The sequence below is a fragment of the Aquarana catesbeiana genome, linkage group LG01 (genome assembly GCF_042186555.1).
Source record: "Aquarana catesbeiana isolate 2022-GZ linkage group LG01, ASM4218655v1, whole genome shotgun sequence".
Lineage (NCBI taxonomy): Eukaryota > Metazoa > Chordata > Amphibia > Anura > Ranidae > Aquarana > Aquarana catesbeiana.
This window is the reverse complement of record NC_133324.1, coordinates 620,848,661-620,876,646: the sequence shown is the minus strand read 5'-3', so window position 1 is coordinate 620,876,646 and position 27,986 is coordinate 620,848,661. Positions and strand designations below refer to the sequence as shown.

At 43.1% G+C, this 27,986-nt stretch overlaps 1 protein-coding gene across 4 annotated transcripts in view; it reads right to left on the bottom strand.

The window, feature by feature from the left end:
• The window catches only part of COX18 (cytochrome c oxidase assembly factor COX18), a 59,738-nt gene that overhangs the window by 1,199 nt on the left and 30,553 nt on the right, over nt 1-27,986 (bottom strand). For 3 of the 4 annotated variants that reach the window (XR_012236106.1, XM_073600500.1, XM_073600510.1), the window contains 5 exons: nt 25,157-25,646; nt 20,391-20,491; nt 15,977-16,143; nt 2,915-3,036; nt 495-602 (listed from right to left, as the gene is read on the bottom strand). Coding sequence is in view for 3 of the 4 variants with exons in the window: in XM_073600500.1 (XP_073456601.1) it covers nt 495-602; nt 2,915-3,036; nt 15,977-16,143; nt 20,391-20,491; nt 25,157-25,646 (988 nt within the window). In the remaining variant the exon portion in view is untranslated. Of the gene's footprint in view, nt 1-494; nt 603-2,914; nt 3,037-15,976; nt 16,144-20,390; nt 20,496-25,156; nt 25,647-27,986 lie in introns of those variants that run through there. The other variant, XM_073600524.1, reaches the window with a different exon arrangement.

Below are 27,986 nucleotides of genomic sequence, written 5' to 3'. Positions count from 1 at the left end.
GCTCCATAGAGGAAAATGTGGGGTCTGATCTGGTCTACCTGAAAAACTGACAGGATGACCCGATCAGACCACTCGTGTGAAAGGGGCCTAAAGCCTGGTACACACTGAATTTTGTTTTTTTCATTCAACCCAGCGGGTCGGAGCTGCTGTACTAACTATGCAAAGTTAGTGCAGCAACTTCCCCCGCTGAGCTGTTGTGTTCTGACAGGGGCACGCCCCCGCACCAGAACATTCTGATCAGCGCTCTCTACCATTGGCTGAGAGTGCCGATCGAGAGTTGGTCAGCTGCTGGTTTTCCATGATGCTCGTCTGACAGTCTGACATACACACATGCTGACAGTCCGACATTCAGCCCGTGTGTACCATGCTTTAGTGTAGTGTAATGTATAGGTTTGTTCCATGGGCAGCTGGGAAAGAACAGTGCCCTTTATCACTGCTATCTGTGCTTCTTTATCAGGTGAACCATTACGGACAGGGCACAGTAAACTACTTACCGAAGGAACGCTGGCTGCAATGGGTATCATCACAACAGACACTGCCCGAATGAAGTTGGATATGTATCTCTGAAATTTAGACAGCTCAGTCTTACGAAGGGCAAATATCTGTAAGAAGATGAAAAAGCATATTGAGCGAATATCTGATTTTTAATGCTTCTCCTGACCACAGAGGAAACCATGAAATGGTCTAATTTGAGCGGTTTCAGGATTACATTTGAGTCAAGTGAGGATTCTGCAGAACTCTAGCCACAGACACCCCCCACAGTGATCACCAGCAATCTTTTTGGGGACTGCTATTTAGCCCCACTCTGAGATAAGTCAGCACAGGATATGCCTGCTTGCAACCCTTATCACTGCACCACTGAAATAAATTGCTTTACTGGGGGCCATCTGTCCTTCCAAGTTAACAGTTTCTGACAATATTAAGAAAAGCCTTCTAGCTGTCTCCAGCCGAAACTTGGCTATAATAATAAAGAAACCTTTAAATTCACCATTCGAATGAATCCATTTCTATATACAGTTCAAAGTAATGTGAGGAAAATTCAAACTATTTAGAACCAAATTTAAGAAGACCATTCAATAAAGTAATATATGGTACTATTAGAGGTCAAAATAAGTGTATGTAAACTCTAACAATAAACGTGTTGGTTTGTCAAAACAACATTTGAAAGATCTTTGTTATATCTGTTCAATAAGTGCAAAAAAAAAAAAAAAAAAAAGGTTGATCCTGCCGAACATCGTGTAAGCTGATCATTTTTGTGTTCTCTGTCTCTGCTACCTGGTTATCAGTTATCACCGTTTCCAGCTCTCACTGTGGATTACAGAACAGCCCCCATAATGAAAGAAAGAAGAGAGAGTACGATGTTCTGCAGTCCTGAACACTTATGGGTCTAGGGTGACAATGATGATCCTCCCTATATACTGAATAATAAGTGTGTGCTGCACTGTATGTTCCCTATTCTCTGTATATTCTGTATGCCACACACCTTAATCTGTACAATGTGCTAAACATTCCCTATTCCACACTGCCTCATTCAGTATGACATGCTAAATATTCCTTACTCCGCCCTGGCTCATTCTAAAAGAAACGTTGTACATTTTATATTTCATGCTGCATCATTCTGTATGCTGTGTTGTTCATTTGATACCCCAAGCTGACCCATTATGTATGTTGGGCTATACCTCTTAAAAATTCCACAAAGACATGTTCTATATTTTTGTATCAAATTTCACACCTTGGGATGCCAGTTAGATAAACTGAAAATTTAATAGCGCTGAAATGCCCCAGGAAAAAAAAAAAAATTGCATTCTTGAATCCCAGGCTCCCTTGGACTTGTCCCAATTCTCCTCGTTAAAATTCTGCTGCCCGTCTCTTTAATTACGAATGCTACCCTTGGTACTGGGTGGAGCTGTATCTGTCCTGCAATGGTACTGACTGCAAGAAAAGCTGAAGTGAGCCAACAGCGGGCAAAGAAGGCAGCAGTTGATGGTGATCCAGCGACCTTGCACACTGTCACTAAGGCTTATAGATAAGCAAACAGAAGTGGCAGGCTGAGTTATAAGCAGCCGGTGGCAGTGCGTCCATTAAGGGCGCACGGGCGTCGGCCCCTCTGTTACGTCACCCTCCCTATATTTAAAATGGATAGATTCATGCATAGGTCACAGTGGCTGCATATGACGGGGCACAGTGGCTGCATATGACGGGGCACAGTGGCTGCATATGACGGGGCACAGTGGCTGCATATGACGGGGCACAGTGGCTGCATATGACGGGGCACAGTGGCTGCATATGACGGAGCACAGTGGCTGCATATGACGGAGCACAGTGGCTGCATATGACGGGGCACAGTGGCTGCATATGACGGGGCACAGTGAGGCTGCAATTGATGTTTTTTTTTCCCAGTATTTTTCAGTTCGTTTGCGCTCCCCCCCCCCCCCCCCCAAGAAAAAACAAAACAAAAAAAATGTTAAGCACCAGCCGCCACTGCCTTCCACTATGAACCAATACCCCCTCCCTCACTGAAAGTCAATGCCCCCTTTTCCCCTCATTGAGCACCAATTCCTCCTCTTCCCCCACTGAGAACCAATGCTCCCCTGTCCAACCCGCTGAGCACCAGTGCCCCCCCCCCCCCCCCCCACTGAGCACCAGTGGATATGGATAATATCAATTTGTTAATTGGTTTATAAATGTTTTAATGGGTACAAAATAAAAGAATATATTTAGAATGTCATGATTTTTTGGTATCCTAAAAGCCCCATTATATTGGATATATTGTGGATTTATCTACTGTGGAAGGTGGATAGCTAGATATCATATCTTTAGACTTAAATACACTAATACATTGGAGTGGATCTCTGACATGTATCCATAAAAACTTTAAAAAAAGGCTAGTTTCTTTATAAGAGTATATCTGTACCTCTACAAGAAGCAGGTTGATAAGACCCAAGGATATTGGGAGGATCCAAGTAGAATCTGGAACGGTGAGATCAGGAAACCAGAGTGCTCCCCCTTCCTGTAGTTGCTCGTGAAGCACCAGCCCTGAAAACAGACATTTTGTTCATATCAATAAACTACTGTTTGATGCAGTGTCTCCCGTGAGTGCTATTTTGTGACAAAGTAAAAACTGATGAAAATGATATCTCATATTCCCTGTTAATGGTGTTAAAAATGAGTCATAAATGATGAGGATGATGATTTGTATACAGGTAATAACTTCAAAAACAAAGAGAAAGTATAAAAAAAAAAAAAAAAAAAAAAAAAAAAAAAGGAAGAGGCATTCTTTGAGGGACCCCGGCTGAAAACATCTCATTTGACCTCTGCCAGCTTACTTTGAGCAACTCCTGGAAGAGACCACAAGAAGAGACTAAACGTAACACTAAACTCTGGTTTAAAATAAATAATAATTCAAGTATGTAATATGTAAGATATTTGCATTAGGGCTGTTGACTGTCCAGTTCCAGCAGTTGTTGGACAATGGCACCATGGCTTCATTTGAAAGAAAAAAAAACAAAAAAAAAACAAAAACAAAAACACACACACACACACGTAACTGAAGAAATGGAAATTAGGGCACTTATCTACATGATCATGATTATCACTGGGGCCACCTGCATAAAATGTGCATGCATTAGATCTGCTCAGTGTGGCGCTTAGTGCATAGGAACAGTCATTATTTTAAATGCTAACTTTTGCAACGTGTGAGGAGGTTCAATATAAGTTACTATGGCATTTATTTTATCTTTTTACCCTAATAAATATTGGATTCTGCTGAGAAAGTACAGTTATACATTTTGCATACCGCTTGACCTACAAGAACTCTACAATCACCACCCTAGATGTGTATTTACCTGAATTGAATGACCTTCACCCACAGTGATCTTACGATCCTCCAGCTTAAAGAGTAATTCCACTTTTGTTGAGAAAAAAAACATTCCCCTCTGGGTGATCTATGTACATTGCAAGGATTATAACAACTTTTATTGTAGATTCCTACCTTTTGTTATTTTGAAGAAATCCATGTGTGTTTGTCTGTGCCTCTGTGCTAAGTAGGTCTAATGGGAGTGGTTTCATAATCAATCAGCTGTGGCAGCTGCAGAGCACTAATGAGGAAATCTGCTGGGCCTGCATCCCTTTAGACATGGTCCTATTGGGAGTATCTCACCAAAAATGACATTTTTCTTGCAGGGGGATGCTTGAAATCTGACTTGTATCTTAAGCAGACTTCTGGGAAAATTGCTGAGCCAATCTCTCAAGCAGGAAATTATGTTTCTGGGAAGTGGTCAGTGCACATTCTGTGTACAGAACAACTCCATGTAGCCATATTGCATTTATAGAAAATTACAGCGGCTCCAGATTGAAAAGAAAAGGTAATTTTTAATTTAATATTCAATTTAATTTCAATTACAATACGACTTGTATTGCAATTGTACATGCTATGATATTTTTTCTTTATTTGCTATTTTTTTTTCCCCACAAAAGTGGAGTTAACACTTAAGGACCGGAAGGATTTGCCCCCGTAATTTATTATAATTATATATATATATATATATATATATATATATATATATATATATATATATATATATATATATATATATATATATATATATATATATATATAATTTTTTTTTTTATATATATATTTATATATTTTTTTTTTTTTTACTTTTTGCTATAATATATAAAAAAAATGTATTCATCGGTTTAGGCCAATATGTATTCTTCTACATATTTTTGGTAAAAATCGCAATAAGCCTATATCGATTGGTCTATGCAAAAGTTATAGTGTCCACAAAATAGGGGATAATTTTATGGCATTTTTATTATTATTTTTTTTTTTTTTTTTTTTTTTACTACTAATGGCAGTGATCTGCGATTTTTGGCGGGACTGCGACATTGCGGCCATAAAAATGCACTGAATTACTGTGTAAATGTCACTGGCAGGGAAGGGGCTAACACTAGGGGCGATCAAAGGGTTAAATGTGTTCCCTCATGTGTGTTTCTAACTGTGGGGGGATGGGACTGACGTGAGGAGACATATGCCGTTCCTAATCACTAGGAACAGCAGATCTCTCTCCTCCCCTGTCAGAACAGGGATCTGTGCGTTTCCATACACACATCCCCGTTCTGGCTCACGTGCCCGCGACATCGCAGCCACTGGATACGCGCATTGGGTCCCCCTGCCGTAATGAAGGCGGCTGGTCGGCAATTGGTTAAAGGAGAAGTACGGCCAAAGCTTGTTTGGCTGTACTTCTATGGATCACAGGAGTGCAGTTTGTTCTGCACTACTGTGACCTGTTTTTAGCAGACAGTGGTCTGAAGCTCACTGTCGGCTGACATCACAGAGCCGGTCCAGGCTCAGGCAAGATCTCGACAATGAGGTCTGGGTCCACCCACATGCCTGGAGTGGCACCCGGCTCAGCCTCACAGTGAGCCACAGAGCCTGAGCTGGCCCCTCCTGCTCCCTCCACAGCCCAGCCCTTCAGTAAAGGTGAGGGGGGGGGGGGCAGAGCAGACAGCGGCGACTGACGGTCACCAGCTCTCTGCTCTGGGAGCCCTGAGAACCGAGCGATCGGCAGTGTTTGATCACTTTGTTCTTAGTCTTAGAGCCGGCAGGGGACCGATGCTGCATCCACCTAGGCAAGTATGATTCTGCAAAAAAAGAAAAAACCCTTACTTTTAAATCTTCTTGTGCATCTGCACAGTTGATCCCTATCAACTTCTACTGAGCCATCTACTGATAAAGGAAGTAAAACACAACTACTGTGCTGTAATAATAAACAGGCAGCACAGAGGACCAGGGCTACATTTACTAAGCTGTCCTATGCCATCTGTTGGGTCTGGAAGCAGATAAGCTTAAAAAAAAAAAAGTCTGGTTACTCTATACGTGTATATATCAAAAACCTACCCCTAGAAGAGTAAAACAAGCTGTCCCTCTATTCTGGTAGCTGGTCATTTCTAAATCCGGTCATAGATAGAGCGATTTTCTTACCTGAAACCACCGGTCAGTGTTAATGGGGGAATATCTCCCACAAAGCCATTGTGTTCTCCCGGCAGGGGGGGTTGCTGTCCTCACCGGGAGAACACAGTGATTACTGCTAGTGGTTAGCTAGTTTATCAATGGTTTTGAATCTTTGCCAGTCCTTGCTGAACTGTCTATGGCCAGCTTAGGTATGCAGATCTAGTAGGTGATCGGTGAACCTAAATTACACTATGCCACCAAAATGTACAGGCTATACAGGAATGGTAACAATATAGATAAGATTGGCAGGAACCATTTATTATACACATTTCAATGGAATGTCGGCAGAATGATGTGTGGGGTGGCCAGGACAATAGGACACAGAAGTGTCCTATCAGAAGATTCAGTCTTGACAGCGACACATCTGAAATAAAGTAAAGGGAAGTTATGCCTCCAGTAGCAGATTTTGGAAAGGATAGCTTACATTATGTGTACATTTGTTAAATAGCAGGTTCAATGCTTTCTGATTCTGAATAGAAGTGGTTCAACATCTAATTTCAAAGTTCGCAAAAGTCATCAATAAGAAGAGCTACCAGAGTGATTTGTTATAGTTGCTGTTCACTATTTCTTCATTAATTATAGGGAAACTGGCTGTCCTGAGTTCTCCCTGCAGTACCATTCATACGTAGGGCATGCCTCTATATCCTTGGTTGGAGGTAGCTAAGAGCAGCACAAGGAACGCTAAGGTTTTAACATGGTTTCAAATAGAAGTTTGGATTTAAAGTAATAAGAGTAAAGAGTAACTGCTCTTAAAGTGAAACTTGAAACAAAAAATTAAGGCCTGCTAGATGACTTCAGGTTGGTCCCTTTTGCAGGTATAGCTATTGCAAGATATCGGGGTGATTCAGCTCAAGTGGTGTATGCGATTTGAAGAAACGTGTCATTCCAGACTACATTTTCAAGGGCATTGCAGCCCACTTTTATTTAAAGTAAGCCAAACGTTCATACCAAACAGAAATTTCCCTCACAGGGGGTTCCACCATTATTACATCATGGTTATTCAGCTTCCTGGCTTACCTACTGATTACACAGCTTCTTCAGGCCTCATGCCTAGGCCATACGTCTGTTTCTCAGACCTGTATGCTTGGGTCAAGCCCTCTCCTAGCTTACCCAGGGTTAAAACTGCCACCTGCAGTCTCTCTAAAGAACATGGGTGTTGTCCCAACACTCACACATAGGGGTTGATGTACTAAAACTGGAGCATGCAAAATCTGGTGCATTTCTGCATAGAAACCAATCAGCTTCCAGGTTTTATTGTCAAAGCTTAATTGAACAAGCTGAGGTTAGAAGCCGATTGGCTACCATGCACAGCTTTACCAGATTCTGAGTGCTCCAGTTTTAGTAAATCTCCCCTATAGACTCGCGTCTGTAGGGCGGAGTCCTCCTGACTCCTCAGCGAGACTTCCTGTCTCCTTGGGTGGAGCCATCTCCAAGTGGGAGCTCTGAGCTCTATCCCTGGGATGTATATGAACCCAGCCCACAGGTGTGCAATCAGCATGCTTCTGTTTACAAGAACCAGGGTGAAAGTGCTAATCCACACCGTGAAATGGGGTCGCCTCTCCACACTATGTGGAACATTAAAGATAAGTGTCTATACTGTTTCAAATCCAGTAATACACTGCCTCATCCTGCTCTGCACATGTTCAGTTGCTCTCCATTTTTAGGCACTGCTGAGTTTGTAGAGGCCGATCTGCTGACAGCCTTAAAGTGGAATTAAACCCCCTTATCTTTTACAACCAAGGAAGCTGCTTCTGGTTGATCTGCAACTGCCATGTGATGAGTTAGCCATTTGATGGTTTGACAGTTTGGATGAGGACACAAGCAAATATTACTATTAGCAATCCCGGCATTCCAGGAATGTAACCGTTATCTGAAACAGTTAAATCGATGGGTTTAGTTCAGCTTTATGATTTACTGCTGCTCATGGGCTCTGGGTTTCAGCAAAATGGCAGCCCATGGCAAGAAGAAACAGGAGCAATGCTGGAGGCAATTTACAGCACACATTCATTCTGGTAGCATAATTATTAATGTGGAATGTATGTTCCTTGCTAAAGAACATTATTTTTTTGATCAGGTTGTGATGCATAGTTCTGCTTTAACATGGCTTCACCGATGCAAGGATAGCTCTTCCATGCTCAACCAGTGAAACAGCCCTACTTAAGTTTCACAGTGAAAATTCAATTTCAGTGTTTAATATTAAATATATCAGAGAGGACATTAACCCTTATAGACTTCGTATCCAAATCTTTCCCCTGATTGATCATATTAGTCCCGAGTTTAAAAAGAGATGGGAGGTTAATTTACAGTCTTGCACCAGCAACATGATGAAAATGCTTATTGAAGAGTATAGAAATCGCATTTTGGTACTCGAGAAAGATATTGATTTGGTATATAATAAATTACAAACCTTTAAGAGCCTTTCTGCATTGAAGGAACATGAAGAAAAAATTAAGACACATGTAGACCAAGTTACTGTTGAAATCCTGAGAAAGAAGGATAAGAAATTCTGGCGTGACAAAATGTCATTCCAAGAAGGGAAAGCCTATAAATGGATCCAGAACAATCATACATCTAATTCTAAAAATAGGGGTTTAACAAAATCCATAATGGAAAGGGGGTCAGATTCTTCCATTAATTCCTCTGTCTCTGTTTCCTCTTCCTCTCGCAATCGTAACAGGAATAGGCAGAAGAAATCGAAACGTGCCCTGTCTGGTGAAGACTCCAATGTGCATAAGAAACTAATCACAGAGCATTCTCCCTCTGCCGCTCAGTCTGCTTCTGGAACGTTGGGTAACTATAATACACGTGGTGACATTCCTTTCCATTCTTCGGGTACTCTGGGTGGCAACTCTGCTTTATCTCAACACACGGGTGTACAACCGTACCAACCTAGCACGGGTTTGGCTATGACCTCTAACAAGGAGGTAGGTAAAAGTAGGTTTTTTCCACAGGGCACAACACCTATCCCCAAAACAGAGGAAGCACAGGCCGGAGTGACGGATATTAATATCTTTAATTTATCTAGTTACAGGCTGTCAGCTGAAGAGAGGACATTGTTATCTAAGGGGTTAAGCTTTTGCCCTAACTCCAACCTCGATACTTTCAAGGTCATCAAAGACCTAAATCTTTTCGCAGGAAAATTGTTGCTTAAAAGTATGTACTCTAAGAACAAAGAGAAATCTGAAACTCCTGATGCTCAATATGAAAATGATCTTGATGTGTTGCTGTCCTTGTTAAGAGGAACAGGACTCATCAGACCTAATCGACTCCATCGATTTAGACTCCCTTCTTCAGGAACAACTGACGGTTGAAATACCTCCCCCTCGGTCAAAAAAGTTGAAAAATAAATCTGATAAATTTCCTCCCCTCAATTCTAACCCAAACCTGATGTCCTTTGTCTCGTTGGTGACATCGGCGATTAAGAAATTAAAAATACAGAAAAAGGTTGGTAATTTATCCCCCCCTGAACTACTCGCTCTTGACAATCTAAAAAAATGCCATTCTCTCACAATTAAGCCCTCTGACAAGGGGGGCAATATTGTCATCATGTCAAATGATCAATATAGAACTATGTGCAATAAAGTCTTGGCGAATCAAGACTGGTATAAACAAATTCCCAGAGCAAGTATTGCAAAATTCAAAACCCAGTTCTATGCTCTGGTGGATGGAGCATTCTCTCAGGGAATTATAGACCAGGATACCTGGGAATTTTTGCGCATAAAATATCCCAGGACCCCAACCTTTTATTGTCTACCCAAAGTCCACAAAAATCCTGTGACACCGCCAGGGAGACCACTAGTATCGGGTAACAGCGCTATCGCTGAACATCTTAGCTTGTTAGTTGACTCCCATCTCAAACCTTTTGTTGAGAACCTACCATTTTGCAAAGTCTAGAAGGTCTGCATATTTCACAGCAGTCCCTGTTGGTGGCTATTGACATAGAAGCCCTATACAGCTCCATTCCCCATCATTTAGGGTTGGTCGTGATCAGACATGTTATTGCACAAACGCATAGAGATGACAAAAAAACTAGGCAAATTTATCGTCATGGCATTTGAGTTTATTCTCCACCATAACGTCTTTTCCTTCAATGGCTCCCATTTCCTCCAGGTATATGGCGTTGCGATGGGGACATCGTGTGCCCCATCGTACGCCAATCTGTACCTGGGGGAATGGGAGCAGTCCTTATCTGAGGAGTTCCTCAAATCCTATACTCAACATGTCACAGCCTGGTTCCGATATATTGACAATATTTTGGTGTTGTGGGAGGGTTGGGGGGGGGGGGGGTTGGGGAGAGCTGGAGGAGTGCATTAGTTTGAAGCAAAATAATACTTTTAAATTTGAAATTTACTGTTACTTACAGTGAAACCAGTGTCACTTTTTTGGATACTACTATAAGCAAAAACAAAGATGGTGGTCTCCCCAGTGACCTTTTTTGGAAGCCCACTGCGGGGAATACCATCTTGCACGCCTCCAGCTCCCACCCTCAACCTCTCCTCCGTGCAATCCCCTACAGCCAATATCTGAGGCTGAAGCGGAATTGCTCTGATCAGGAATCCTATCTACGCGAAGCAGCTGTACTTAGAGATAGGCTTCTCCTGAGAGGCTATTCTCACTCTACCTTAAAAAAGGCATTCAAGTGAGCCAACGGACGAACCAGACGCAAACTGCTATTCAGTCACCGAAGGAAAACTGACAATTGTTCTGCAATTAGGATGATTATGAGGTTCAGCAACCAACATGAATCAATCAAATCAATCTTTAATAGGCTTTGGCACCTCCTGTATGCCGACCCTACACTACGCCCGTATTTATCCGAACGCCCGGCGATTACTTATCGACGCACTAGTTCACTAAGGGACCATTTAGCCCATAGTGAATTTGTGGGCGATTTTCGTAGCGACCCATGTAAAAGGTTTGGGACTTTCACCTGCGGTGGATGCCCAATATGTAGATTCATTAATTCGAGAAAGGACACCATTCTTCCTAACGGAAGACCTTATAAACCCCATAATTTTTTCAACTGTAAGACAGAGGGGGTGGTATATCTTCTTACCGGTCAGTGTCGACAATTTTATGTTGGCAAGACCAAATTGAAGTTTTCCTTACGAGCCACCTCCATGAGGAAAGCCAACCCAGATCTCCCACTGGGAAGGCATGTCATCAACGAGCACCATGGTATCTTTCCTAGAATTGAGTTCCTTATTTTGGATAGAGTCCATCCCAACCCTAGGGGTAGGGATTGGAACAAGGCCCGCTGGATTGTGGACCTTGCTGCCACCTCGCCCCCCGGGTTAAATGAACAGCTTAGCTATAGACCATTTCTGGAGGGATTCTCATCTCGGGGGCATGTGAGAAGGAGTTATAAGCCTCCAAGGTTCGGGTGTGGAATGTGTGTCCTGACTTTTATCTGACATTGGAACTTGTCTGTTCCACTTTTGCGATCTTTATATTCTTGCCAATTTGTTGATTTTTTTTAATAATGATCTGCCTTTGTTATTATGTGGAATCTCATGTTTACCCATTATTTGTATTGTCCTCATTCTGTATGCTCATCTGCCTTATGATTTTTGCATTCTTCTTGCCATTCCCATTTTTGGCAATTGTTTGTCTTGGGTACATCTACTGACCTCCTCTTGTCCCGCCCGGCGCAGGGGGGCCTCCCATGATCATTGATCTTTGGGGGGGGCCTTTCTTATTTGGCGTCCGGTGTGAGCGGCGATTGTTGAGCAGCTTTTTAGCTGGCTCAGCTTTTTGACCGTTTGCATGGCCGCCTTCCTGCGTCGGTGGGCCGTTGTTGCAGGACTCCCTTCGCAGTTTATCCTGCGAGGGGTGCCGTGCAGCGATGGCTCGGGGTCCCCCCCTCTTTTGGCGCCCCGATATTGCTCCCCTTTGGGGATAGTTGAGGTGACCTTTGGCGCCTCCTTCAGCTTTCCTGACTGATCGGAGTCGCCATTCACATCCTGTGTCTTATGTTCACGTTGTTCTATATTGTGTTATCTCGCAGCCCCCCTTGCTGACTGTTATTATGCCCCCCTTGTTGCTAGGAGATTGGGCTTTACGCACTGTCTCCTCTTACGTATCCGTGAAAGGAGCTCTCGCGATACTTGTCCACTCGCCTGTCATGCTGAGTGGTTGTGTGGGGACGCCGCAGAGAGCGCGGCGCCGCCTCGCAGCCACCCTATTCCCATCCTTGGAAGATGATGCAATGACGTGTTGATGCCGCACGTCGATCAGCGCCGCATCCGACCCCGCCTCCTTGAAGCTATTTAAAGCCATGCCGGACTGTGAAATATCGTCTTTGCTCAGGAGGGTGGCTGGCTGAACGAACAGACGAATATTGTGTTTTGGGACTCAATAGGATTTGGCTCCAGATCACTGTGTGAGTGTTCCTCACTCCCCCTAGGCAACTTAATACGCTAAGTACATGTTATATTGACAAATGCTTGTCTATATATTACTGTTTCCTTTCCTCTCATTTGCAGATACTGCTTGTGTGAAGGAAAATATTTTAAGTACACCAATTGGAGCTACCTATTGGCATATTGCACCACACATCTTCGTCCTTTCTCTCCCCCCCCCCCCTTTTCACCTCTCTTCTTGGTATCCTTGGGCTTCTGCTACCATTAAGGTAGGACATTATGGGTTATCCCGGTCCAGGTGATGGACATGAGATCTGTGTTTGGAGGCATGTGATTGCCTGGTGTCAATACTAGTGCTTCATACATATATGTTTATTATTTTTCTAGATACACACTTAGCCCTCATCTGGGATATTATCCTCTCGGGTGAGCTTTGCTGCTTTGGTGTCATATGGGTGGACCAGTGTGGACAAGGTGGGGCCAGCCATACACCTCGGCTTCCTTTTGGATTTTGGGGTGTTCTTTTGACACAGTTGCCACCGGGATTTTGGCAATGGGTTTCCTATACTGATATGCTTGGGTATGTTATGTTTCTCTTGATCTGACCACATTGCTGAACGGTTTTTTGATGCAAGCAATTGTTCTAAATTTTGTAATAATGTATTTACTTACCTTTTCTTAAATCTGGATTCTATTATGTAGTGTGACTCTTCCCACAAGTTGCCCCTGATGAAGGGACGTTTTGCTCAGCCCCGAAACGCATAGGCCGGCGTGGAAGACCTCACAAGCATCTCTACTATTGCATACCAGTATATATTTAGTTTTCCACTGTTATATATATCACTTTATGTGCATATCTATTTCGTCAGTTTGTACTAAATAAAATAGTTTTTTACTATTCAGTTGCTGTTAAAGTCCCATCAACCTCTTGCGGGGGTATTTTTACTTTTTAGTTAGCCATTTGATGGTTTGACAGTTTGGATGAGGACAAAAGCAAATATTACTATTAGCAATCCCGGCATTCCAGGAATGTAACCGCTATCTGAAACGGTTAAATCGATGGGTTTAGTTCAGCTTTATGATTTACTGCTGCTCATGGGCTCTGGGCTTCAGCAAAATGGCAGCCCATGGCAAGAAGAAACAGGAGCAATGCTGGAGGCAATTTACAGCACACACTCATTTTGATAGCATAATTATTAATGTGGAATGTATGTTCCTTGCTAAAGGACATTATTTTTTTGATCAGGTTGTGATGCATAGTTCCGCTTTAACGTGGCTTCACCGATGCAAGGATAGCTCTTCCATGCTCAACCAGTGAAACAGCCCTACTTAAGTTTCACAGTGAAAATTCAATTTCAGTGTTTATTCTGATATAAACTGAAAAAGCTCTATTGATGAAGAGCCTATATTACTTTGCTTTACACTTACACTTTCTTTTTGTTTCCTCTTGTTGCATGTCTACATTAACTATTTCCCGACCGCCGCATGTACATATACGTTGGCAGAATGGCACGGACAGGCAAATGGGCGTACAGGTACCTCCCTTTAAATTTGCCGCTGTGTGGACGCGCGCACGACCCTGCCGCGAGCTCCGTGAGTGTGATCGTGGGTCTGCAGACTCGATGTCCGATTGTGACCGATCGTCTCGGTGAAACGTACGCTTTGAGCGGCGTTTTTGTACTCACAGCTCTGACTTTTTATGCCTGATTTTATCTTGCTTCTTGTAAGCATCCATTTTTATATGCGTAATAAATCTATTTCCAAAGGGTACTTCACTATAGTCCCTTCCTTTCATTTTGTTTTTGGATACTAATTATCTCGGCTGAGTATCTATAACAAGTGAGATCTGCCTAATGATTTGATGCCAAGCTGCCATCCCTGGCCACCGTTATAAGCCTGAAGTGACCCCTAGACTGAAAAGCTAGGGGTCCATTCCATCCGGTGAGTGGGGACACAGGAGGGGGTATTTTGCGCACCTTGAAAAATCTGGAGCACTTTGCACTTTTTTTTTTGGATTGGAGCACATCAGTCACTTTATATGGCCGTTCACTTTTTACTGTTTTCCACTATATTTATTGATGCGTTTGCTAGCGCTGTAGTTTATATCTTATTTTGTCTCTGTATATTGCTGCATTCATCTTTCCTTCGATCCAGACTAGTCTCCCAGTTCCTGCCGCTGAAAAAACCTCCCCACAGCATGATGCTGCCACCACCATGCTTCACTGTAGAGATGGTATTGGCCACTGTAGGTGATGAGTGGTGCCTGGTTTCAATCTTTGTTTCATCAGACCAGAGAATTTTCTTTCTCATGGTCGGAGAGTCCTTCAGGTGCCTTTTGGCAAACTCCAGGTGGGCTGTCATGTGCCTTTTACAGGGGAGTGGCTTTTGTGGGGCCATTCTACCATACAGGCCTGATTGGTGGACTGCTGCAGAGATGGTTGTTTTTCTGGAAGGTTCTCCTCTCTCCACAGAGAAACACTGGAGCTCTGTCAGAGTGACCATCAGGTTCTTGGTCACCTCCCTGACTAAGGCCCTTCTCCCCCAATCACTCAGTTTGGCTGGGCAACCCGCTTTAGGAAGAGTCCTGGTGGTCCCAAACTTGTTCCATTTATTGATGATGGAGGCCACTGTGCTCATTGGGACCTTCAATGCTGCAGAAGTTTTTCTGTACCCTTCCCCAGATCTGTGCCTCGATACAATCCTGTCTCGGAGGTCTACAGACCATTCCCTGGACTTCATGGCTTGGTTTGTGCTCTAACATGCACTGTTAACTGTGGGACCTTATATAGACAGATGTGTACCTTTCCAAATCATGTCCAATCAACTGAATTTACCACAGGTAGACTCCAATCAAGTTTTAAAAACATCTCAAGGATGATCAGTGGAAACAGGATGCATCTGAGCACCATTTCTTATTTTTAATAAATTTGCAAAAAGATTTCAATCTTCTTTTATGTTGTCATTATGGGGTATTGTTTGTAGAATTTTGAGGAAAATAATGAATTTAATCAATTTTGGAATAAGGCTGTAACATAACAAAATGTGGAAAAGGTGAAGCGCTGTGAATACTTTCTGGATGCACTGTATCTGGTCTCCCACAGTACACAGAACATGCAAAAGTTTAAGTAAATATAAACTGCTAAGTACCTTTTCTCATCAGCAGTTAGAACAGTCTTGTGACTTCCATCAGTGTCTGGTTAAAGCTTGTAGGAGGCGTTTTCATTCTCCCATGATTGTCCTTTGAGGATGCAGAACCCCTGACACCCTCTGTCTGGACAGTGCTGATTGGCCCTGTGCTGAGTACATGCACTCTTCCAAGAAAAAAAAGCAATACACACCAAACTGAGCATGTGTAGAGTGTCCCTAAGGCTCTGTTCTATGGCTTGGCTTGGGGACTCTAGAAGAAGGGGAGGATCAGAGGAGACAGGATCAAACAGCCTTTTTACACAATGCAGAGAATTAACCCCTTAGGTTCCACAGTGAGTATAACGAGCATGCTTTACTGCATATACAGACTGATTTTACTGTTGTGAGTTTAGTAACACTTTAAGCACACTAAAATTATATGAACATTGCAAAAACAAATAACAATTACCTGTGGTGGATTTATTCGTAGAAAAGCTAAAATTTCTCAGAGCCAAAGACACAAATATCCACATTGGGATTTGGATCCACATAATCAGGCTGGCTTTAACAGGATGACAGTTATCCCGAACATACAGTTCAGTTACTATTCTTTTCATGTTTTTACGAAAATGAAATCTGTTTTGAAAGAAAAGGAAAATATACATAATAAATATTGTAATAACATACAGTACACCTTTGCAACTAACTATAAAGGTTCTGCATCACAGCGCTCGTGGTGAACGCAGGACAGCAATATAAAATGTGTCTGCTAGCTACATATGTTAAAACACCTCTGATTATATAGGTCAGGGATATGTAATTAGCGGACCTCCAGCTGTTTCAGAACAACAAGTCCCATGAGGCATAGCAAGACTCTGACAGCCACAAGCATGACACCCAGAGGCAGAGGCATGATGGGACTTGTAGTTTTGCAACAGCTGGAGGTCCGCTAATTGCATATCCCTGATGTAGGTCATCTGTAATTACCAGGCCAAAGACTAGTTCCAGGACTGTCACTCACAGCAGAACTGAACACATAAAAAGGTATGCATGGTTATTTGAGGACTGTCATGATTGGAATAAGTCTAGACCTGATTTGAGTAGAAAAAGTTAAGCAGTCAGGTTGGAGTCTTCAGATGACAGTTCCTATCTCCCCTGATATTAGAGTGGTGACAGCTGCGTTTTCTGTGCACATAGATTGGCATATGATGCAGTCAGGAGATAGGAGATCGCTTGGCACTGCCTTCATCTGCAAATAGATGATGGTCTGTGCTTTCAGTGGCAATATTAACAGCTGCTTTCCACAAATAAAAGACATTCTTACCAGGAAATAAACATCTGGTTTTGGGCTAAAAAAAAATAATCGAATTGATCTAGAAACCTGTATTAACCTCTTCAGTTTCGGAAGGTTTACCCCCCTTCATGACCAGGCTATTTTTTTGTGATACGGCACTGTGCTATTTTAACTGACAATTGCGCGGTCGTGCAACGTTGTACCCAAATAAAATTGATGTCCTTTTTTTCCCACAAATAGAGCTTTCTTTTGGTGGTATTCGATCACCTCTGCGATTTTTATTTTATGCGCTATAAACAAAAAAAGACCGACAATTTTGAAAAAAAAAAAAATATATACTTTTTACTTTCTGCTATAAGGCACATTCAATAACAAAAAGAAATGTAAAAAAAAAAAAAAATCTAAAATTTCAAGCACTGCTTACCCACAGACTTCAAACATTCCCTATTACTGCCTTGGTAGTTGAGCCCCTCTTACTCCCTTGTTGTATGTCCTGGACTGGGACCTATCTACCGTATTGGGAAACCTTTCCCCTTCTATAACTAATCCTTCCTCTTCTCTGCCTGACCCTTTGGGCGTGCAAGCTCTACTGCCGACACTCACTGGCATTACACTTACTAGGATCCTAGACATGCTCACACCCATGCTTCTCTCTTTCACCCCTCTTCTATTTTCATGCTAGGTCATCTTCTATCTGTTACATTTGCTAACGGAATCGTCTCTTACCCTCATCCACAGTCTATGATGGGTTCACGTCTCGATTTCTATATCAGTACCTACTGTTTGTTCCTTTACGATTGTTAGTTTAATATGGTTGCAGACAACCACATTCATAATCTACCTATGTGAACCCCAGACCCCATTCGTGCCTGATGAAACTTTGTTGTTCGGGTGTTTGTTAATCCATATGTACTATGTGAGTCAATTCTCTTCTTTCCTTTTACATTACAATAAAATTAATTGACAAGAAAAAAACAACAAAATGTCTTCATCGATTTAGGCTAATATGTATTCTGCTACATATTTTTGGTAAAAAAAAAATCCCAATAAGCGTATATTGATTGGTTTGCACAAAAGTTATAGCGTCTACAACGATGGGATATATTTATGGAATTTTTTACTAGTAATGGTGGGGATCAGCAACTTTTAGCGGGACTGCGACATTGCGGCCGACAAATCTGACACTAAATGACACTTTTTGGGGACCAGTGACATCAATACAGTGATCAGTGCTAAAAAAAAAAAAAAAAAGCACTGTCCTTGTACTAATGACACTGGCAGGGAATGGGTTAACATCAGTGGTGATCAAAGGGTTAAATGTGTTCCCTGGGAGTGCTTGCTAACTGTGGGGGGGGGGGGGTTGTTTTGACAGGGGGAAGACAGATCTGTGTTCCTGCTTAGCCTCTGACAGAACGGCGATCTGCCTTGTTTACATAGGCAGATCAGTGTTCTGTCTGCCTCGGGGACGATCGGCCAGTACTGGCTGGCATCGGGTCCCTCAAACCTACTGATTGGCTCCCGCTGTGTCCAATCACAGTGGAAGCGGGTTGCCGGCGGCGCACGTGCACGCCCCAGACCCGGCAAACAAAATCACGTACAAGTACGTAATATCGCGCTGAAGGGCCGCCCTGTGGAAGTAAAAGTATGTGGGGCAGTCCGTAAGCGTTAATCAGCAATATAAAACATTTCAACTTTGGTTTCCTTGAGATTTCACCGAACATTTTGCATAGTGTGGTAGTAAAAGTGCTTGTTCTGACTACAGATCAGGGTTTCTCAACTTAATTATATGATTTACCCCTTTACTACACCAAGCACTTGGCAAATACCCATTGGTGTGTATCAGCCTAATCCATGTACCACCCAAAGTGTGTATTTTCAACCCAATACTAAGAGCTAATGTTTCCACCCACACTCTGGGACTTTCATCAACAGGTATCAGTCTGTGGCCGATAGCCAATAGTAACTTGTCCTCATGCACTGCAGCATTTAGCATATATTATAATGGAAATACAACAGCAGGCTGCACACATTTGATTCTAGCTTTCAACACCGTTGCCTCTCCCTGCTCTAGGGTGCCAGAGCAATGTGTTTCTATCTTTCATAAAGTGGTTGACTCCTCTCTCTAAATTACTGCATATTAATCTAGAATTCAAGAATTGCTGTGCTTAAAAACATACCTCCAAGTAAGCTGACTCCCAGTGGTCAGGCGATTATTAGGTATCAGACAGTATTTTCAGTGGGCACTGTAGCTGTAAATTTTTTAAGCTCAAAACTAGAGCTTACTCACAATCTCTGGCCATACAGTGCTCCCAAAAAGGTCCAAGGCAGATGACAAAAATGCTTTGAAGCCTCAACGCTTCTGGACATACAGGAGCACATACACCAATCAGCCATAACATTATGACCACTGACAGATAAAGTAGAGAACATTGAATATCTTGTTACAATAGGATCGGAAAGTGGGTAATATATATCAGACAGCAAGTGAACATATTGCTCCTGACATTGATGTGTTGAAAGCAGAAAAAATGGGCATTGCAGTTTGTTGTGTATGGGCTATGTAGATGCAGATCAGTCAGGATGCCCATGCTGACCCGTGTCCACAGCCAAAAGCACCTACAATGGGCACATGAGCATCAGAACTGGTCCATGGAGTGATAGAAGAAGAAGGTAGGCTGGTCTGATGAATCACATTTCTTTAACATCATGGGATGGCCAGGTGCATGTGTCTTGCTTACCTGGGGAAGAGATGGCACCAGGATGCACTGTGGGAAGATGGCAAGCCAGCAGAGGCAGTGTGATGCTTTGGGCAAAGTTATGCTGGGAAACCTTGGGTCCTGCCGTTCATGTACCACCTACCTATACTGCTGCAGACCAAGTGCGCCCCTTTATGGAAATGGTATTCTCTAATGGCAGTTGTCTCTTTCAATAAGATAATGCACCTTGCCACACTACAAAAATAGTTCAAGAATGGTTTGAGGAACACGAGTTCAAAGTGTTGAATTGGCCTCCAAATTCTTCAGATCTCAATACAACTGAGCATCTGTGGAATGTGCTGGAAAAACAAGCTCAGTCCATGGAGGCCCACCTTGTAACTTATAGGACTTAAAAGGATCTGCAACTGATGGCTTGGTGCCAGATACCACAGCATACCTTCAGAGGTCTAGTGGAGTCGATTCATTGATGGGTCAGGGCTGTTTTGGCATCAGCATCTACTCAATATTAGGTGGGTGGTCATGTTATGACTGATCGGTGTACAGTGCAAAGTCAAGCAAGTGAGCGGGTAAGATGAAATACAATCTGGCTTTAGTACACTAAAGCAAATGTGCAAGTGTAACTCTGACAAGTATTTGTAAAGCAGCATTCAAATCTTTAATTGGAACGGACGAAGCAGTGTTTGAATACCGCTGGTTTAACGTTTATTGCTTTGAATCTTGTATACAAGTGCCTGAAAGCATGCAACATGTGACTTGTTTCAGAGGCTCATGCTCTTATACAGCACCCTAGGAGTAGTTATGGGCACCACCTCCATATTTCCTCCTTTGCTTTGTTACAGTCACTAATTAGCTATAAGTACTCTGAAACTTACTTTGCTACTTTATCACTCCATCCTTGCTGCTTTCCATAGACAGATACCTCATATCGAAGTTGTTTCGCTAAACTTTCAATCTCTGATTGCAAATTTTCCACCTAGCTGATGAAAAAACATATATTACAACAAATCTAGAGTTTGTTGGGCATTATATACTGTTGAACGCTGCTTCATATGCAAATATTACAATCTGCTTGGACACTACTCAGAAAAAACACAGGAGTGCAATGACAAGATGGAAATATCCAAGGCCCCACCTACTACCTAAGATACAAAAATTCAACAACAATTCAAGTGGACAATACAGAACGGTAGGTGGAATATACGGGCTGCTCAACCGCAAAACGATTCTGTCCCTCTCCCCCACCCAATCTGCCCTCAACTCCCAACTGTTCCCTTTTTCCTCACACCGCCCCTCCACTATTTTCATCTCAATCTCCAATTCTAGCTTTCTTACTTTTCTTGAACCATTTTTCAATACACAACATCAACAGATCCAAATATACCTCTTCTCATACACGTCAATACATCAAAACCCTTAACCCATCACTGATCAGTTCACGATGACTGTTAAAGAGGAGCTCCACCCAAAAGGGGAAGCTCCGCTTGTTTGCTTCCTCCCCCCTCCGCTGCCACATTTGGCACCTTTCGGGAGGGGCAGATACCTGTCAAAACCAGGTACCTGCTTCCATTTCTGTGTAGGATAGTTGTCTTCTGAGAGACACAGGTCCCAGAAGACAGCGGGACCATTCAGTAAGCGCGGCACAACTCGCACATGCGCAGTAGGAAACAGGCTGTGAAGCCGCGACGCTTCACTTCCTGTTTCCCTTAATGAAGATGCCAGCGCCTGCACCCGGAGCCGATGGTCAGATCGGCTTGGGGTGCCGACATCACAGGATCCCCAGACAGGTGCGTGTCCTTATATTAAAAGTCAGCAGCTACATAATTTTTTTTTTCCCAGGCTGGAACTCCTCTAAGTTTTTGTTTTTTTTTCAAATATGTTTTCTCCTCTTTAAGTTTGCACCAGTTCACAATGGGGTTAATTTACTAAAAGGCAAAAAGACAAAAAAAAAAGAAAGTGCACTATACAAAGTGCAGTTGCCCTAGAGCTTAGTAAATGAGGTAAGGCTTCAGTTTGCAAAGAATACCCAATCACGTGCAAGAAAATAAAAAAAAAAAAACTAAATTTTTGCTTACACATGATTGGATAATGAAGTCAGCAGAGTTTCTGCTCATTTACTAAGCTCTGAAGCAATTACAATTGCAGAGTGCAACTGTACTTTGCAAAGTGCACAGTCTTTTTCCCTTTAATAAATCAACCCCATTGACTGTACTCAAAATTGGTGTTACCTCTCCCACGTGTCAATCTGCAGCACACAGGAGACTAGGTTAACAGCTGTGTGAATAATCATAGATGCACAGACCAAGTTTAGCAGCGTCAGTATGTGTCAGGTAATTTGACAACAACTTTATGACTACTGTAATTTTTCAGCTTGACATCAGGCCTGAGAACTAGGGACACACACAGGGGTAGATTTACTAAAACTGGTGTACTCAGAGTCTGGTGCAGCTGTGCATGGTAGCCAATCAGCTTCTAACTTCAGCTTCAATTAAGCTTTGGCAAAAAAAAAACCTGGAAGCTGATGGGTTTCTATGCAGAGTTGCACCAGATTTTGAATGCTTCAATTTTTGTAAATAATCCCCACAGTTCCACATTCCTAGTTCTCAGCTGCAAAGGTTAATAACATTATCATGGCAAGGGGCATTTTTATATACAATATATTGTCGAAAGTATTGGGATGCCTGCCCGCCCACACACACACACACACACACACACACACACACACAAACTTTAATGGCATCCCAGTCTTAGTCCGTAGGGTTCAATATTGAGTTGGCCCAGCCTTTGCAGCTATAACAGCTTCAACTCTTCTAGGAAGGATATCCGCAAGGTTTAGGAGCGTGTCTATGGGAATTTTTGAGCATTTTTCCAGAAGCGCATTTGTGAGGTCAGGCACTGATGTTGGATGAGAAGGCCTGGCTCGAAGTCTCCACTCTAATTCATCCCAAATGTGTTCCGTTGGGTTGAGGTCAGGACTCTGTGCAGGACAGTCAAGTTCCTTCACCCCAAACCTGCTCATCCATGTCTTTATGGACCTTGCTTTGTGCACTGGTGCGCAGTCATGTTGGAACAGGAAGGGGCCATCCCCAAACTGTTCCCACAAAGTTGGGAGCATGAAATTGACAAAATGTCTTGGTATGCTGACGTCTTAAGAGTTTCCTTCACTGGTACTATGGGGCCAAGCCCAACCCGGGAAAAACAGCCCCACCCCATAATCCCTCCTCCCACCAAATGATTTGGAGGGGTGGCTTTATACTTGATATTGTGGATGAGAGAGTTTTGGGTGGAGGAACTTGACTGGCTTGCACAGAGTCTTGACCTCAACCCAATAGAACAACTTTAGGATGAATTAGAGCAGACACTGCGAGCCAGGCCTTCTCATCTAACGTCAGTGCCTGACCTCACAAATGCGCTTCTGGAAGAATGGTCAAACTTTTCCATAGACACACTCCTAAACCTTGTGGACAGCCTTCCCAGAGGAGTTGAAGCTGTTATAGCTGCAAAGGGCGGGCCAACTCAATATTGAATGATATGGACCAAGACTGGGATGCCATTAAAGTTCATGTAAAGGCAGGTGTCCCAATACTTTTGGCAATATAGTGTTGTTCTTGAGAAAAATGCTAACCGGTAAATGAAAGAGTCAGAAAGTTCATTCAGTTTAATCGGACCCATGCCACCCCCAATAGGACAAGCAGCCTGTGCTCCATGAAGGCCGATAGGATCATTTTACTATGTTTTGTTGCCTCCTCCCTGTCCGTTTTCTACATCACCAATCACATTTCAAGGCAGGTCTAAATTTGATTAGTGACTGGAAGCTCTCTGAGTGAACGAAAGGGGCAGTAAAGATCCTGATCTCTTTATGTAAAGCTTAATTCAATGTGAACTTCTAAATACACAGATGAAATACCAATTAGGAGCCAATTGATTTGTATTTCCATCCATCCAGTTCTGAGATTTACGCAGCTCTGCCACACAGCCCTATCTGACAGGGCAGAGGACCTGATTATTTCTCTGCTGCAGTTAAAGCGGAGTTCCACCCAAAAATGGAACTTGCGCTTAAAAGGGAGGTGTCCCCCTGACATGCCACACTTCCTCCAGGCGCACCGCGGCACCGGAAGGGACATCACGTCACAGGTCCCAGATGATTGCCCGGCCAGTCACGGCGCACAGCGCGACTCGCGCATGCGCAGTGGGTGCCTGGCTGCGAAGCCACAGCCGGGCGCCCACACTTACAATGCGCCGCAGAGAGGAGGGGGAGACGACCGGGGCTTCATTCCCACGCATCGCTGGACCCTGGGACGGGTAAGTGTCCGATTATTAAAAGTCAGCAGCTCAAGTATTTGTAGCTGCTGACTTTTAATTTTTTATCTTTTTTTGCAGAACTCTGCTTTAAGTAACACAGCTCTCCCCTTACCCCCTCCTCCAACCTGTGATTAAATGGCAAAAGCAAAAGCAGCAGACTTGTAAGCTCATCTCTATGATGCTCCTTCGCACCAGTATGCTCCTTCTTAGCACAAGCTGTTGGCTGCTTCCATCACTTAGTCTGCCTTCTGCTATATGGGGATTTGAAGAGGCTGATACCAAGTCAAATTTATGTACTTGCACTGCTTGCATTTAAAGCGGATCTTCGCTGCATCTGAGCACCACAAACCAAAAACTCTTTCAAAATTCCTTTTTTATTATACAAAGTAACTCCCCCACCCATCCATGTCTCCATGCTTTATTGAGTTGAGAAATCACTTTGAAAAACACCCCCACTAGCATTTTTGGCTATGGCCATCTTGAGTAAGGGTAATTTATTCATGTAGCATTTACTTCCTGGAATCCACCTGTCCTTAGCTCAAGAATGCAGGCAGGAGGGTGTGCTTAGCTGAGAAAACCCCTCCTCCTGAAGACTCCTGAGATGTATGACATCATTTGCCTAGGCAAGACTCAAGGAAGTAACTATAAGAAATATAAAAAAAATAAAAAAATTAAAACAAGCACATATGATATACGTTCCTATCTATTTACTAATAGTAGCAGCATGAGGATTAAAAATAATCAGTGTTGAGTGGAAGAGTGAGGTTCCACTTTAAAAATACATTAATTGATGTATTAATGATTACAGACCTTAAATAATTGTAATTTGTGTCTTTTATATTTGCCCAGAGTCCAGCTTTAAATTCCATCTCTAGGCAAAACAAAAAGGTTTCCCATGCAGTGTGGCTGTGCCTGCACTGCATGGGTCAGCTGCTTGTTTTAGTCTAGGGATTAGGGGAAAGGAGGTTTACTTAACTAGTCCTCCCAGCACAAAACCAGTCCTGCACCCCCACGCTCCAGTGGTCTTGAGTTGTGGACTGTTCTGTCATCACACCCAGAGCAAGCTCCAGAGACCAGGAACAGTCCACTGCTGGACCATGGGGGAGCGATGTTGCCTGGTGGAATGAAGGATTGGGTAAATATAAGCTTTCTCCTCACCCCTAGACAATGCGAGCAGTTGACTCACAGCCACAGCCCCATTACATGAGAAAACTTTTTCTGCCCAGAGTTCGGTTTTCATTTTCAATTCTGGAGTGTACCTTAAAAAACAAAATACAGAATCTGGACCAAAGGTCCAGCTATTAAACAAAATACATCACTCGAAAAGAAGACTACGTACCTTAGCTATAATATACATCTGATATATCGACAGGGGGAGGGTTACTGCTGTTCTAAGCATAACGGTTGCACACAAAATGTTGGCCCACCATGGTAATCCTGTAACTTCTTGTAGTGATACGAGGACCCTTTCAGCCAAATGAACAGGAGGCGACTCTGCAAGTTTGGCATACACGCCATGGTCACTAGTCACCAGTCCGGTTGAAGCTGCTGCAAATGAGGCTACAGAGATAATGTTCCTATTAAGGGGAAGCAAGGGCATACATGATGCAAGCAGATGGCCTTTACCACAGACTCCAAGAGAGCTAGGAAAATCAGGAGAGATCTGAGCAGACTGTATTAGTCCCCTTTCACGACTTTTGTAATCAACTGTCCCAATGTGCCTTGCATACAGACATCTTCTAGGCAGCAGTATTACATGGGAATTGAATTCGCTGCTTCTGGTCCAGACAGCCATGTTCTTCAAAGAATGACAAAACATCATTACCAATCTGAAAAGAAAACATAAGAATGAAAATTCATCATTTTTAAACAGGGTACCCAAAGCAAAAAAAAAAAAAAAAAAAAGCATACGCAGGTAAAGAGCTTTCGATTTTACATTTATTTACTAAATTTTGTGTTCTGATTAGAGTGACGTCACAGGATTCATTTAGCGCCAACAGTTTGCGCAGCACTTTACAACAGTAGGGCAGACAGTACAGTTACAATACAATTCAATACAGGTGGAATCAGAGGGCCCTGCTCGTTAGAGCTTACAATCTAAAAGGAAGGATCAAGTGATACAAAAGCTAATAACTGTGGGGGATGAGCTGATGGAGAAAATAAAAGTACAGTTGTTGTTAGGTGGAGGCTGGATATTTTCAGGGATTGCCAAAAAGTGGATAGAGTAGGAGACTGTCAGAAAGATTGGAGTAGGCGGCTCCATAGGATAGAAGAGGCTTGGGAGAAGCCCTGGGAGGTGAGTATTGGAGGGGATGACAAGGAAGCCAGAGAGCAGGAGGTCTTGGGAGAAATGGATAGAATGATTTGGTTGGTATTTTGAGAACAGGTTAATGAGAGGTAGAGTTGTAGATTAAGGATGAGCTATGGCGTGTTCGCATAGCCCACGTGCAGAGCCCGCCAGGAAGTCAGCACTGGGCTGCGCTAATCACAGGCAGCGAGACATTTCCCGATCTCGGCAGCCATGCATCGGGACAATGTCTCACTGCCTGTGATTAGCGCAGTGCCGACTTCCTGGCGGGCTCTGCGAACACGCCGGAGCTCATCCTTATTGTGGATGGCTTTGTAAATTCTTGTTAGTATTTATAATTTAATTTGTTGGGTGAGCGGAAGCCAGTGGAGGGATTGGCAGAGAGTGTAGCAGACGCTGAACAGCTGGTAAGGTGGATGAGTCTGGCAGCAGCAATCATGCTAGACTGAAGAGGGGATAGCTTATGTAAAGGTAAGTCAACGAGGAAGGAGTTGCAGTAATTGAGGCAAGAGATAACCAGGGAGTGAATAAGAAGTTTTGTAGTGTCATTGGTTAGGAGGGGACCTATTTTAGAGATCTTGTGAAGTGTGAGACAGCAAGCCTTGGACAGCTATTGGATGTGGGTCTGAAAAGAGTTCAGAGTACGGGATTACACCTAGTAATGTTTTTGTCCAAATAGTATACCAAAGGGTCACTGGGTCTGGCATTGGTACTTGGAGGTGTAAGATTGGTCCCTGGTGTATTAGATCACTGTAACTGGCAGTATTCTATGAGGAGCCTTGTACAGACTGTGCAGCATGGCAACCCAAAGGACTGAACAGGACATTGCCCTCAATGTGGTCTTCTGGGTCACTACAGGAAATTAGAGAGAGAGAGACACTCCCTTGGTACGACCATTAAGGCCCAGACTGCGACAAATTCAGCAATTTTCTATCATTTTTGTTGGTTGTACTGTCATAGCTGTTTCTTTGTAACTGTATCGACTCATGATCATAATTTCCATGGCCCAGTACGTACGTGTTGCCATAAGAACTTGTATAGTCTTTTTCCCTTCCTGTCCTAGCATTGAGGTCTCCACAGATGAGCACTTGTCCCAGGGATTGGAAGTGGATAACCTCACAGGTGTCTGTCTGAAATATGGGAACTCTGCTGGGGCAAAGTATGCTGTACACAGGTAGATGTCTGACTGAGAGGTAAGGATGGAGCTGCTTATTCTTAGCCAGATGTGGCTCTCTCCTTTTTTGATTGCACTGATGTTTCCATGTAGCTCCTCCTTATACCAGACTAGTATTCCTCCTGAACACCGACCCTGTTTGATGTTTTATCTTTCTGTGCGGGAACAGAGAATTCCCTATTGCCAGTAGGTACTGATGGTTCATCCTGTGCCCAGGCCCATGTTTCCAGGACAATTTGTATGTCCGTCTCACATAGTCTTTGCTTGAGATCTGGATCATTTACTTTGGATCCGAAGGCTGAAGCGTTCAGACCCTGAATGTTCCAGCTACTGATTACTAATGATGTCATTTTTTGTTTGTATATTTATATACCTTGTAATGGGTACATTTCCTTGGACAAATCGGGTTATGAGTGGTTGTCATTGTCTTTTTTTGCTAATTTTAACTTAGTCACATAGTTTATTGCATAATGTGCTGTGGAGGGTTCTTATCTCCTCCTTTTCTCTGCTCTGTAGTGATCTTAACATCCGTCTTGGGGCGGGTGGTTTACTGCATTCTTGCCATCTTCATGGCCCTGTTTTTTGGCTGAATGTATTGTTGTTGTATTGTATTAGTGGAGAGGTTTGGGGTCTTGCAGTTTTAATTGTGTCTGAGAATGACTTGTGCCACGTTCAGGGTTGTGAGTT